The 13,576-nt window shown below is 39.1% G+C and overlaps 1 protein-coding gene across 8 annotated transcripts in view; it reads left to right on the plus strand.

Moving 5' to 3' along the window:
• AOPEP (aminopeptidase O (putative)) overlaps positions 1–13,576 on the plus strand; it is a 197,547-nt gene that overhangs the window by 9,481 nt on the left and 174,490 nt on the right. For 7 of the 8 annotated variants that reach the window (XM_081213654.1, XM_081213657.1, XM_081213658.1 and 4 more), the window contains exons 2-4: positions 483–611; positions 1,717–2,697; positions 9,474–9,640. In XM_081213654.1, the coding sequence (XP_081069780.1) occupies positions 1,889–2,697; positions 9,474–9,640 (976 nt within the window). In that variant the 5' untranslated portion in view covers positions 483–611; positions 1,717–1,888. The remainder of the gene's footprint in view (positions 1–482; positions 612–1,716; positions 2,698–9,473; positions 9,641–13,576) is intronic. The other variant, XM_081213656.1, reaches the window with a different exon arrangement.

The following is a 13,576-nucleotide window of genomic DNA, read 5'->3' on the forward strand; positions in this document are numbered from 1 at the left end:
TTCCCTTGTCCTGTCTGCTTCTCTTATTTCTTTTCTACATTCAGATTAGCTATTTGCTGCTCACATAGGTACTCATATGTAATAGTTATACTTGTGAGAAGTACCATTTCTAATGCGTAGATATCATGTTCAGGGCAGAAAAACAAATATGTACCTAGTAATATGAGACCGTGCTTTTTGCTGCTCATAACTGTATAAACATTTCTAATGATCTTAATTAGAGTAATAAACAGCATGTAGCAATGTCTAAAACCATCTTATTGATTTGTATACTGTACTAAGTGCCAGTGCTTTGTAAAACCAGCTTGCTAGAGAATACAGTTTTCTTGTGCTTCTGAATTTGGTTAATGCCTCTAATTATTACATTAGAGTCTAGTATAATGACAAAACATGAACAGACGCCATAGCTGCTTTAAAATATTGTGAATCAAAGAATAAAGGCATGGGGATATACTGACAGCAATTCCTTTCTTTGTTTTTAGATCCATTTAACAAAATCATGTTGTCTGAAAATCAACTGCCAGTGGATTTGTTTTCATGGAATGAGTAGTATCGTTATTTTAACTCTAAATGGGTCTTGTTTTGTATCATCCATATTTACATAGAAGAAGGTAATAGCAAAGAAAACTGATCTAATTGTGGAAGGGAAACACTGTTCATGCACAATGTCCTTGCTTTGTCACCAAGACTTTCAAACTTGAGGGTTTATGATGTGTGTGTTAGTTTATGCCTTATTAAAACAACTATATTGTTCTTTCATATTACCTTAGAAAATAGAAAAAAGAATGCAGTACTGTATTGATTAGAAGATAATGAAAAAACAACAAGCTCAGTAATGGTGTGCAATTTTTAATTTACTGTGTGAAGGGTAATAAATATATGTTTTGTACAATCATGAAAAACTGCTTTCTATCACAACTGGTGTTGGTGAATTTTATTTTATGTTTACTTCAGTGTGAAGGTATTTGAATATGAATGGTAGTCTTTTGTTTGCTGTGAGAAGTCTCTGATTCAGAATGTTAATGGATTTTTTAGCTATTAAGATGTAATTATATACCTGGAGTATTTAAGTATGAAGTTGAAAAATCTCCATGAGCAATCTCAAAAGAATATTTATAATGCGCTACTTGTAAATTGACTGACTTTCTTGTAATTTACCAGAAGTGCTGATATGAGTGCAGCCCTAATGTGAAAAGTACATTAATCCCTGGAGTTACATTGTATGTATTAAATTATTGCTCTCTTGAGGTATGAGACACGTGAGGCCATTTAGCTTTCAGTCATGCTTGTTACTTAGATTCATAGCACAATAATAAGCAATGCCATTCTGAGATGAGAAATTAGACATGATACATTTCACTTCTTGAAAAGGGAAAAGCAATAATACTTTCAACTTTTCTGTAGGTTTGTAGCAATAAGATCATGTTAGTGCTGCTATATTGTTGAGGCTTCTTATATTCAGTTGACATGATATTGCACTCTGTTTCACATTTTGTTCCCCAATTGTTATGCAGATGATTTTTCCTTTTAATTTTCTTCACTGAACTCAATTGTTCTGCAGATTGCATGGTTGGTATATATCATATGAATAGCAAACTTTAATATCTGTTCTTTAAATATTTATTATTTAGCAATAACCTTCAGTGTGGGCTGGTTCCATTTTTATAGCTCTTGTTTAAATTGACACCTGACAGTTGATTGTTTTCTTCTTCACAGGGTAAAATACAAGTTGTTATGGTTCCATTCGTCGTATAAAGAACACATTATTTGAAATAATAGCCGTTTGTGACACCTGGAAAACGTAGCATACTGGCGATTGGGAAGATAATTTAAGAAAAAACAAGGATTACAAAAGAGAAGTGACTATGGCTGTATAGAAGTCTGGCATATGAAGATGGAGCTTGACATTACCAAAGATGATTTGCCCTTAATGGCAAATACTAGCCACATGCTGGTAAAGCATTATGTGTTGGATCTGGATGTAGACTTAAAAAGCCATGTAATTGGTGGCACTATAGTTCTGTTCTTTGACACTGACAGCAGATGCAGAAAAGGAGACAGTGAACAGGTGGAAGAAGCTTGTCATTCTCAGTCAGATGGAACCTGCTGTATTCAGGCACCTGAAGCCTGCTACGTTCCTGTGCCAAATGCAAGTGCTTGCTCAACTAAAAGTGGATGTAATGATTTTGCTGTCTGTGGTAAAGGTGAAAATGATACTTCTGATAAAAACGGTAGTCATGGCAACAAGGAACTGGCTTCTGGGATTTCTAGTTCAAAGAACTGCTGTGACATTGAGATTCATGGGAGTGAAGATTTTTTGCTGGTTCTGGACTGCTGTGATTTATCTGTGTTAAAGGTCGAAGAGGTAGATGTTGCTGTAGTTCCAGGCATTGAGAAATTTACCAGCTCTGCCAAGTTAATGGATGCTTCCAAGGATCCAAGGGATCTTAGAAATCAGATTGTGCATAAACTTGTGACATTACCTGCAGATCATTGGAAGGAGCAGCTTCAGTTTTACAGACTGTGCAGCCAGGCACCTGCTTGTGGAGAGCTTCTGTTTGTTACTGGCGCTTGGAGCTTGGAGATCAGGAAAGCAGGTGTCCAGCTGCCCAAAGACTTCCCTCATGCCATAAGGATATGTTACAAAACAAAGCCAGAAGGAAAATCACTGAGCTGGACTACAGACCAATGTGACAGGTATGCAACAGTTTTTGGTGTACTTGTGTTCTGTGTACTTGCTATACTTGTGTTCTGTGCCTGATGGGGCAGAGTTGAATTATAAATAACAATCTCATTTTGAGGCTGAATTCAGACAGATTGGTAGCAAAGCAGGCAGAGTTCAGTGCTCATGAAAGTGTAGCAGGATTATATCACTTTAAGTCTGGAACAAGTGAATGCATTTCTTTAAGTCTAACTATTTAAATCAGGGAACAATTGATTGGTGCATTTTGGATAAAAGGTATCGGAGATAAACATATTCTGTAAAGCATTTTCACTTTACTATATATTTTACTATATATTTTTTCAATTACCTAGAGTTAAGAGGTCATATAACAAATCCTTTTGTAGTGAAGGCAAAATATGTTTTGTTAATAGGAAGTTAAAATGTTCTGGATGTGGTAGGTTTGTAAGTTTCTTTAACATAAAAAAACCTTATTTTAATTTATCTGTTAGAACCTGAACATGGCTTAGCAGAAGCCAAACAGCGATTTTATCTTTCTATGCATATATAAACAATATAATATATAATATTAACATTAATAATATAATATATTATTTAGTAGTACTAAAAGCCTAAAGCTGTAAAAATCTGAAATATTTAAGAAATTAAACAGCTTAAATATATGTAGTATATCATTTTCCTGGACCACACACCTTGTCTACTTCTCTGTTGTCATTTGGCTCACCTTATCTAATGGCAGCTTTTGGGCTCTTGGCTGTTTTGTCAATCTAATGTAGATTACAAGAGACAAGCCTTTTATTTGTGTATTTTTTCATCCCTTGACACCTGGGCTATTAAATAAATGTTTGCTTATGTAGAAAAAAATCCTTTATTAAGAGTGCAACTGGGCAAGCCCGAGGGAAATCTATGACCATATTTTTAAAAGGATACATGCATGTAGGATAAGCACTGGGGGAAGGGCAAGCTTAATCTCCCTCTCCTGGGACCATTTCCCTAATTCCTATTCTCCTGAAGCTGCTATTTCCCTTGGTACAAAACATATAAGCACCTATATGTTTTGTCCCATGGACAAGCAGCAACTTCAGAAAAGGATGGGGCAATTTAGCTTGGAAAAATTGTATAAGAAAAATAGTTAATGCCCCTTTCTTCAGCCGTGATCCAAATTGCTTCCCTGTGGTTGCCCTTGCCATTTTGAAAACCCATGGAGAGATAACTCATGAGTCCCACTGTCTAGTTTGACTATACAGTAGTACCTCGGGTTATAGACACTTTAGCTTACAGACTCCTTTAACCCAGAAATAGTACCTCAGGTTAAGAACTTTGCTTCAGGATGAGAACAGAAATTGCGTGGTGGCGGCAGCGGGAGGCCCCATTAGCTAAAGTGGTACCTCAGGTTAAGAACAGTTTCAGGTTAAGAATGGACCTCCAGAATGAATTAAGTTCTTAACCCGAGATACCACTGTAACATGTAAATGAGCATACTATAGTGGTAACTTCATTTACTGATAAATTCTATGCTAGGAAGCACTTATCTTTTCTGAGATGTGCTCAGTACTACCCACATATACTTTGTGGCAAGCTGGGTTTGTCCTGGAATTCTAAGTGGAGCAGATTGTTACAGACCTCTGTTATGTCTTGCTCGCTTTTTATTAAAAAATCCTATGCTAATATTGGCCAGTAGTGTTTCTGCAATAACAAGAGAGAAAAGCTCCCTTTCTCCTAGACTGTGCTTGTATTAGTTCTCTGAATTATGCCACAGTACACAGTGAAAGAAACCGTCCTCAAATCTGTATTTTGCCTATAAAGCTCAGAGTGCAACTTACACCTGTGGCTGTATTCACCTATCTGCACACTGTAACTATATTTTCATTGCCTTCTTCCTGGTTCCTTCCATGTCAGTGGGGGTCAACCACTTTGTCCCTGTCTGAACTCCTAAGCACCCCAAGCTTGGATGTACGGAGGAGACAAGCACTACTTTGTTCCATTCTCATACTCTTGTTGCTGGAGTAAGAAATGGTGTATTCTGCCCACTACTTTTACATCCTCCCTTACGGATTATGAGTTGCTACAGCTAATAGTGAAGTCTCTCTCTCTCTCTCTCTCTCTCTCTCTCTCTCTCTCTCTGTGTGTGTGTGTGTGTGTGGCAGAAACTCAGAAAATCTTTGTAAATAGTGATGTGAGTCCCTTGTCTGTTAAGGTGAGTTGCTGTTGAGTGAGAGTGAAACTTTTTACAGTAATGCTTTCAACATAGGTTGTTTTTAAGTCACATCCAATGATTCCTGCCCAGTTGCCCAATGAATTTCTACATATGCATTGGAATTTTTCTTCTCTCCTCTGCAGCTCTCAATGCATCCTCAAAGCCCATTCTAAAGGGTCCTCAAATCTTTCAGAGAGGATTTTGGGAGTGCATGGAGAGCTGCAGTGAGGAGGAGAGGAAGACACAAGGTGAAATTCAACTTCACACTAAGGAGATCATTCTGTCAGTGAAAGGATTTTTTGACTGCCTGACATAAGAATTTCCTCTCTTCTGCTGCCTGCTGTACTCTGCTCTGTAGTTTTTCCTGAGCTTCCCAAGCAGATTTGGGGATGGTGGGGGGCATACAGGTAAGAAAGTGGGGGAGTCCCGTTATGCTACTAGGATTAGTGCAGCTTAGTTGAATCTGGCCCAAAGTCCTGTGGCACAAGCACACAAATCCATTTATGTGATATTGGATGTCACCTATTGCTTTTACAATAAAGCTCCCACTTAGGTACCACTAAAGTATCAGTCATATGCATTTTTATTGTTTTGGGAGGCATTGTGGCTGAAAAGTGGTTTAAATTAAAACCAACAACCATAAAGGCAACAACATGGTAAATTATTTTTAAAGCAGCAATAACAATTAATAATTAATTCATAATTTTACATTTGGATGACTATATTCCAAACTATGGCTGTGTACACACTCCTTGGAATTTTCCCATTAGGACCTGGGGTTTGATTCAAAAGTTTGTATATCTGGAGCCACTTTAAGGATTTTCTAGCACAGAGGGTCTGCCAAACTAGAAATTAATGTACTGTGTGGGAATGTATTAATATGTGGTCCCTGAAGTGCTGTTTTAAAAAAAGACTAGGCTGGTTTTCCTTTGCATTGTAAAGTTGCCTTTGAGTTCTACCACTTCATATCTCTGGAAGAAGCTCACATGACTGAATGAACTTCCAGTAAATGAAAATACATGCACATAGAAAACTTGCATACCAATAGGGGCTCTTTTAATGTGGATTTGTGAGGGTGATCTAGGAAGATACAGAAGTAGCATTGTATATAGCAAAATCATAAAGTTATATCATAACACTTTTTGACTCTGGTAGGATAATAGGGTGAAGTCTGCTGGAGTAAAGCTCATTGATGTGGGTTTTCCAGGAAAAAAAACTGAATTAGGGTAATCTGCATAAGTTGATTTGCATGGGAAAATTTTCAGTTTGGCATTGGAACCTTTTCTGGGGGTGATTTAATCCAGCATGTTTATTTTACATGTGTTTAGTAAAAGTTAAAAGCAATGAAACTGCCAAGCTTGCTTAATATGGCATTTGCGGTTGGCATCCATTCATAATTGCTAATGAATAGGTATTAGCAGAAAAATAAAGCACTGGAAAGTTTTCTGCCCTACAACACTGGTAAAGTTGGTAAGTTGTTTGACTGTATAGTTTTTTGGGACCCCCAGCACTGTCAGGAAATGTGCAAAGCAGGTTTTTTGTTTTGTTTTGGTTTTGTTCATCTGCTCCTAGACTGCATTTACTGCTGCTCTCCGGCTCTCCATACAAGGAGAGGAGAGGTGCAGAATATTGCTTGAAAGACCAACCCCAATTGATTTGCAACCGCTGGTCTTGAGGCCAAGACTTCTAAGTGGGGTGGGGGAGATAAATTTCTGGGCTGACGTGACTGTTATTATTCTTTATTAAATTTATATACTGCCCTTCATCACAAGATCTCAGGGCAGTTCACAGAATAAAAACAAGGTAAAAACACAAGTAAATAGCTAAAACAGAAAAAACCCAATAACCACCCTTCCCAGAAACACATTTAAAAGGCTGTAGAATATTAATCAGCCCAAGGCTTGGTTGGAGAGTAACATTTTTGACTGGCGCCTACAAATATAAAATGAAGGTGCCAGGTGAACCTCCCTGCATTCCACAAATGGGGAGCCACTGCAGAAAAGGCCCATGCTTGCGTTGCCACCCTCTGGACCTCACATGGAGGAGGCACATGAAGAAGGGCCTCAGATGATGAATGCAGAGTCTGGGACTGTTTGTATGAGCAGAGGCTATCCTTGAGGTCCTGAGCCATTTAAGGATTTTTAGGTCAAAACCAGCACTTTGAATTGGGCCTGGAAACTAATTGGCAGCCAGTGCAGTTGGGCCAGGTTCAGTGTAATATGTTCAAACCGTCTTCCCCAGTGCTGCTGAGTTCTGCACCAGCTGAAGCTTCCAAACCATCTTCAGAGGCAGCCCTACATATGTATTGCAGTAATCAAACCTAGAGGTCACTGGAGTGTTAGGCTATCCATGTCCAGATAAGGGCACAGCTGGGTCACAAGCCGAAGCTGATGGAAGGCACTCCATGCCACTGAGGCCACCGGCGCCTCAAGCTACACCAGATGAGTGAAGAGTACTCCCAAGCTACGTACCCGCTCCTTCAGAGGAATTGTAACCCCATCAAGAGCAGGCGACCTCCCATCCATTCGGTCTAGGGAACCACCCACTAACAGTGCCTCAGTTTTATCTGGATTGAGCTTCAGTTTGTTTTCCATCTTTTTGGTTTTTCTGGAGTGTTTGTACTTTGTGTTAGGCTAATGAGACAGATTGGGGATACTGTTGGTGTACTGCCCACTCTACTGCCCAACCGTCTCCCTACCTGAGCTGACACATATGATATCTGACATTGCATTAAGAGGTCCTAAGACTGTTAATGTCAACCATCACACAGAGGGGCTGTTTGGGACTTCATGGTCACCATGACAACCATGGATCTGTCTAAACTTGTTATTGGGTAACTTACCCAGGCACTCTGAGGTCCTTCTCTGGATTCCTCTTCTGAGGGTGATAATAAGGGAGAGGGCCTTCGCAGTTGTTGTCTCCTACCTATGGAATGTCCTACCCAGTGAGGTCTAATGCCTTTGTTGACATATTTTCAGTGCCAGGTAAATACTTAGCTTTTTTCACAGACTTCTGATGGACTGGGATGATTTTGGCCTACTGTTAGTGTGCTGCCAAAGCTTCTTATGGCTGTTATGAGGTGTGAGTGTAATGAATTGTAGGTGATGTTTGAAAATGTTAATGTTTTATATGATTTTGAAACAAGATGCTGTATATTTATGTTTTTAAAGGTAGGTTGCTTGGAGACCTTTTAGTTAACAAGTGACTTAACAAGTCTAATATTTCTGTTCCATGAATTAACAGTTCATTAAATCACTGCCTAATGTAGTGTAGTCTGGTGTATAGGTGGACGTTTCCCATTAGAGTTTGTGAGGATTTAAAAAAGAAGAATGGCAGTCAGTTCCATAAAGGCATTCTTATGAATATTTTTAGCTCTAGCGTTAAAGTCTCTCTGTGTGGAAGGATAACAGCATGCATCAGGTAACAGGTGGTCTGGCTGTGCTTCCTCTCCCTTCAGTGAATATCATGATAAAAGAGTGGGCCCTGCTGGGCTACTGCAGTAAAAGTCTTGAGAAGACAGAAATAAAAGGTCACTGGGCCGTGCAGCTTCCTAACAATTTCATTTAAAATTTTGTACTTAATATGTGAAAGTTTGAAAATTTGAATAGACTTTCTGTATCTCTGGAAAGAAGTGTGACCAGAATAAATTAATTAGATTATAAACTACTCATTTCAGAGAATTAACAACATTCTAGCTGTCATATGTACAAAAACCGAATCCTGTGTCTGATCTGTTAGTCAACCACGCTTTGTTTAATCCAGACTGGCATGCTGATGAAAATTCTGAATCCAGACTAGTGCCATACAGGTGGACCTATGCTGATAGAAAGGTGGCAAAACCTGCCCCAGTTCAGACCATGAAATGGCCAGAGGCTAGGACAGGGTTAGCCCCCATTCCAAACAACTCCTTGAATACAACCTTTGTCTATTTTCTACATATGTGAGTGGCTGCCATTCACTAGTGTGGGGAAAGCAAAGCGCTGGACTTGGGAAACCATTGTGGACCCAGCCTGCCTTCCCTCACTAATACCCCAGTGACCTGACCCTCAGCGACAGGGATTCTGCAGGAAGCTGGAGTGTCACTGTGCGTGGACTGCCCTGATAAATTCATGGTGCTCCTACGCTGGAGAACTGCACTTACAGCAGCCTGACCATCATTTCACACAGCCAGTCAAACCTGCCTTAATGGCAGGCATTTTCTCGTTATAAAATATTTGATCAAGTTATGGATATTTCCATAATATCTGTGACATTTGATCATCTATATCTGATATTTGATCATTCGTGGATATTTCCGTACTATGACATGATTCTAAGTAGTGAAAAAGTGTTCTTCTTTTGTAGCAAATATGTCTTGTGTTTCTGTCCTGCCTTATGGTTGCCAAGAAATGAAAGGGCAACCCAGACGTTATTTAAATTGCATTTAAAGATGCATTTTAAAAAATCCAGTGTTTTATTCTTTCTTCTGAGGACAGAAGGAGACGAGATGCACTGTGGGTATTGATACTTTTAATTTCCATTCCTACTGGGAACTCGGTTTTCTGCAGTTATGGTGTACATTACTTCACACTTATCTCTTTTTCTTCCCTATAGGCCATGTGTTTATACAGCGGGGTCTCCAATAAACAACAGGGCCCTTTTTCCATGCCAAGAACCGCCTGTTGCCATGTCAACATGGCAAGCTACAGTCCGAGCAGATGCATGCTTTGTTGTTTTAATGAGTGGTGAAAATGTAGCGGAACCAACAGAATCTGAAGAAGGTACAGCATGTATTTGCCATCTGAATGTATGACATTTAATAAGTGTTTTATATCAGAACAGAGCTTCTGCCACATACAGTAGTCCTTTAAAATTCCCAGGCTCTCCTTTTTAATTAACCTTGCTTTGACTCCGCCTCTTTCTGGTGCCCATTGCATTCTACTTTCTTTTACATGTCTCATTCCTTTATTGGTCTGTTTCTTCTAGTTATGTCTTCATTCCTGGTTAATCCCTTTCTCTCCTTGCAAAGTCTTGGACTTTCAGGAGTTAGTAATTTTGTAGATGTCACAAAACGCATTACTATCCTTTTACTTAGCTGAAGAGACTAATAACAATAATATCTTCATCTATCATAACAACTCATAAGATATGAAATCCTGATCTAAAATGTTTGTGACTGTGTTTAGTTGTGATATTGGAATGATGTTCTTACGTCGTGAATGAAATCAGAGTGATATATTAATTAATAATATAGTGATCAGACTATTTATTTTATTTCATTTCATAATTTTTCTGTACTGCTTGATTGTAAGAATAAGCCTCAAAGTGGTTTACAGAAAGTACTGGTGTAGAACTGGGGAGATGTAGGTTTGAATCCTCACCACTAAAGCTCCCTGGGTAACTTGGGACACTCACAGTCTTTCAGCCTAACCTACCTAAAAGGGTTACTGCAAGGATAAACTGGGGAAGGAACCATGAAATAAATGTGCCAAATAAGTAAATGTGCAAAATATTCTTATAGTGGATACTGCACTGGGCCTGCCTGAAGGCATTTTTTTGTTTTTGTTGGGTTGTCAGATCTTTGGACTGAAATATATTTTGTTTTAGCAAATCTTTTAGAAATGTGCAAGGCTCATTTCTGCTTTTCCATTTTGGTGTAGGCATTGAACCAGTTTGCCTGACTTTAAAATTCAATCCAAATGCCTTGATCATTGCTGCGGGGGGGGGGGGGGGGCTATAGTGGACCAGCTATCTGCTGGCATCTTTAGGCTTCCACTGGAGTGGGGTAGGGGCTCCAGCAGCTGTGCAGGCACCCAATACAGCTGTGGAAAGCTCAATGTGTGGAACATTACTGCTGACAATATTGCCAGTGGTAGCTGCCTTAGGGCATTAAAACAAAAGTTATGGGTAAAGCCAACCATGAGTCCATCAGATCCTAATCTGCTCTTTCTCCCTGATATGGAATAGCATGGATCTGGCACAGAAAAAAATCATCACCTGCACCTTCTGTCCTGGTTTTAAACCGCTCTACTCTTTCTCACTGCTCCCAGGCCAGATTTATTGCTTTATTAGTTTTAACCAACTGAAACCCAGATGCATGTTACAAACACAAGTAGGGAGATGCAGTGCAATCCTCTGTATGTTGCTTGGAAGCTACCTAGAAGTCTTAGAGTGCAATTTCCTGACTATTAGTTATAGTTTATTTCTGTGGTGATTTTTGACTGAAAATTCTCCAAATATGGCTCCCAAAAGTTAATACAAATGCAAATTTCAAACAATTAAATGCAACTTTCAAAGAAAATAAATAGATGGCAATAATATTCTTTAGAAAAACAAAACTAGGGTTGCAGAGGATTCTAGTTTGCTCTGCATTTTTGAATGAAGCTTCCTGTTTTGCCCTCCTCAGATTCCTGTATGGATAAAAACATAGATCTGTGGATTAAGTTGCATAATCAACAAAATGAACCATGCAAAGGTGCCATACTTATGAGGTAGTCCAAGGGCTGCCCCTTCCTTTTAATGTTCTTTAAATTTTAGAACAACTCCGGGGATGCATGGTTAAAAGTCTCACATGATATTGTCCCAGGAAGTGACTGTGTATCATAATGTACAGCCCCTTTCTGTGGAACTGTACTTGGTTCGGGAGGGGAGAAGCACTTTGCCAGGAAGGGACTGTAGATTATGTTGTACATTCCCTTCCTGGGAACATTTTAAAAAGAAAAATCTTAGTGCATGGCCATGGAGCTGCTTTATGCAGCTTTGAATGTTGAAGACAAAGGCAAACCTTGGCCCATCTCATGAGTACTGTTTGTCTGTGTAAAAATGGGATGAAATGGAGCTTCTTTTTAAAACAAAATGAGCACAAGATGGGAATACAGTGATTTGTCCATCCCTAAACAAAAACAGTGCACTGCATCCTGATGCATATTGTGGGCCTTCTCACAATAACAATTTCTGCTTGGGTAGGATGTGTCATGTCAGTTGTATAAGAATTATGTGTGGATTTTATTCATTCATTCTTTTTATTTGTATGCCACTTTCCCACAAAAAACCATACACAAAGCGGCTTATTTGCAATAATTTCTAGAAGGTTTTTCAATATACAAAAGACTCAGCTAGATTGGTAAATAAAAAGCATTTTATATGCGTTTTATATGTGATATAACACTGTGACACCAGATGGCGCTGTGGAGTCTCATCTTTTCCTGTTGGATTTCCCTGTATGAGTTTACAACGCATTTAACTGAATCGCTTCTCTGACATGTCTAGACCTAGCCTATGTGCTTAACTGTTCTTATCCTGATTATATGCATGCTACTCAGAAGTAAATCCCACTCAGTTCATTTTGGACATTTTCCACATATAGGTGTTTATAACTGGAATCTTAGAACCTTCCGCAAACACTTTAAGATATATGGTGACAATGTATGTGAATGATTTCTGTAACTGAAATCATGTTTATGAAATGCTACATATTTTAGCAGTTTAACCAATTCTGACATTATGTTGCTAATAATTAGGTTAAAAAATGTTCTGTGCAAATCAGTGCTAATTTCAGTGTCAGATTAATATAATATTTTAGTGGATTTTTTTTTAAAAAAAAAGCAAATGTAAAATCTTTTTAAATATTATTCTGAAGGCAGGGAACAACAATCCAAACTTAAACCAAAGTCCGCAATATCATTAATTGAAGGGGATAATAATAATAATAATAATAATAATAATTATTATTATTATTATTTATTATTTATACCCCGCCCATCTGGCTGGGCCTCCCCAGCCACTCTGGGCGGCTTCCATAGAAACCAAAAATACAGTAAAAATTCACACGTTAAAAACTTCCCTGAACAGGGCTGCCTTAAGATGTCTTCTGAATGTCAGGTAGTTGTTTATCGCTTTGACATCTGCTGGAAGGGCATTCCACAGGGCGGGCGCCACTACCGAGAAGGCCCTCTGCCTGGTTCCCTGTAGCTTTGCTTCTCGCAATGAGGGAACCGCCAGAAGGCCCTCGGCACTAGACCTCAGCGTCCAGGCAGAACGATGGGGGTGGAGACGCTCCTTCAGGTATACTGGACCAAGGCCGTTTAGGGCTTTAAAGGTCAGCACCAACACTTTGAATTGTGCTCGGAAACATACTGGGAGCCAATGTAGGTCTTTCAAGACCGGTGTTATATGGTCTCGGCGGCCGCCCCCAGTCACCAGTCTAGCTGCCGCATTCTGGATTAGTTGTAGTTTCCGGGTCACCTTCAAAGGTAGCCCCACGTAGAGTGCATTGCAGTAGTCCAAGAGGGAGATAACCAGAGCATGCACCACTCTGGCGAGACAGTCCGCAGGCAGATAGGGTCTCAGCCTATGTACCAGATGGAGCTGGTAAACAGCAGCCCTGGACACAGATTTGACCTGTGCCTCCATGGACAGCTGTGAGTCCAAAATGACTCCCAATAATGATGATACATGGCGGGGCAACATATACAAGAACTGTTAAATTAAATCAAATCTATTTCAATGTGCTTTTTATGAGAATAAGTGATGTAAAATATATTACGATCAATCCTAAAACAATTTAAATTGCAATAATATACTTAGAATGCTATTTTCACATATAGCACTATTGTTCCAAATGTAGAAATAATGTTGCTTCAAATAATATATTTCTGCATAGCTTGTGAACAGATTGGAATCCTCCACCAGTTATTTACATGCAAAGTTTTGTTTAA

Source organism: Podarcis bocagei (assembly GCF_964188305.1).
Source record: "Podarcis bocagei genome assembly, chromosome: 11".
In the NCBI taxonomy this organism is placed as follows: Eukaryota; Metazoa; Chordata; class Lepidosauria; order Squamata; family Lacertidae; genus Podarcis; species Podarcis bocagei.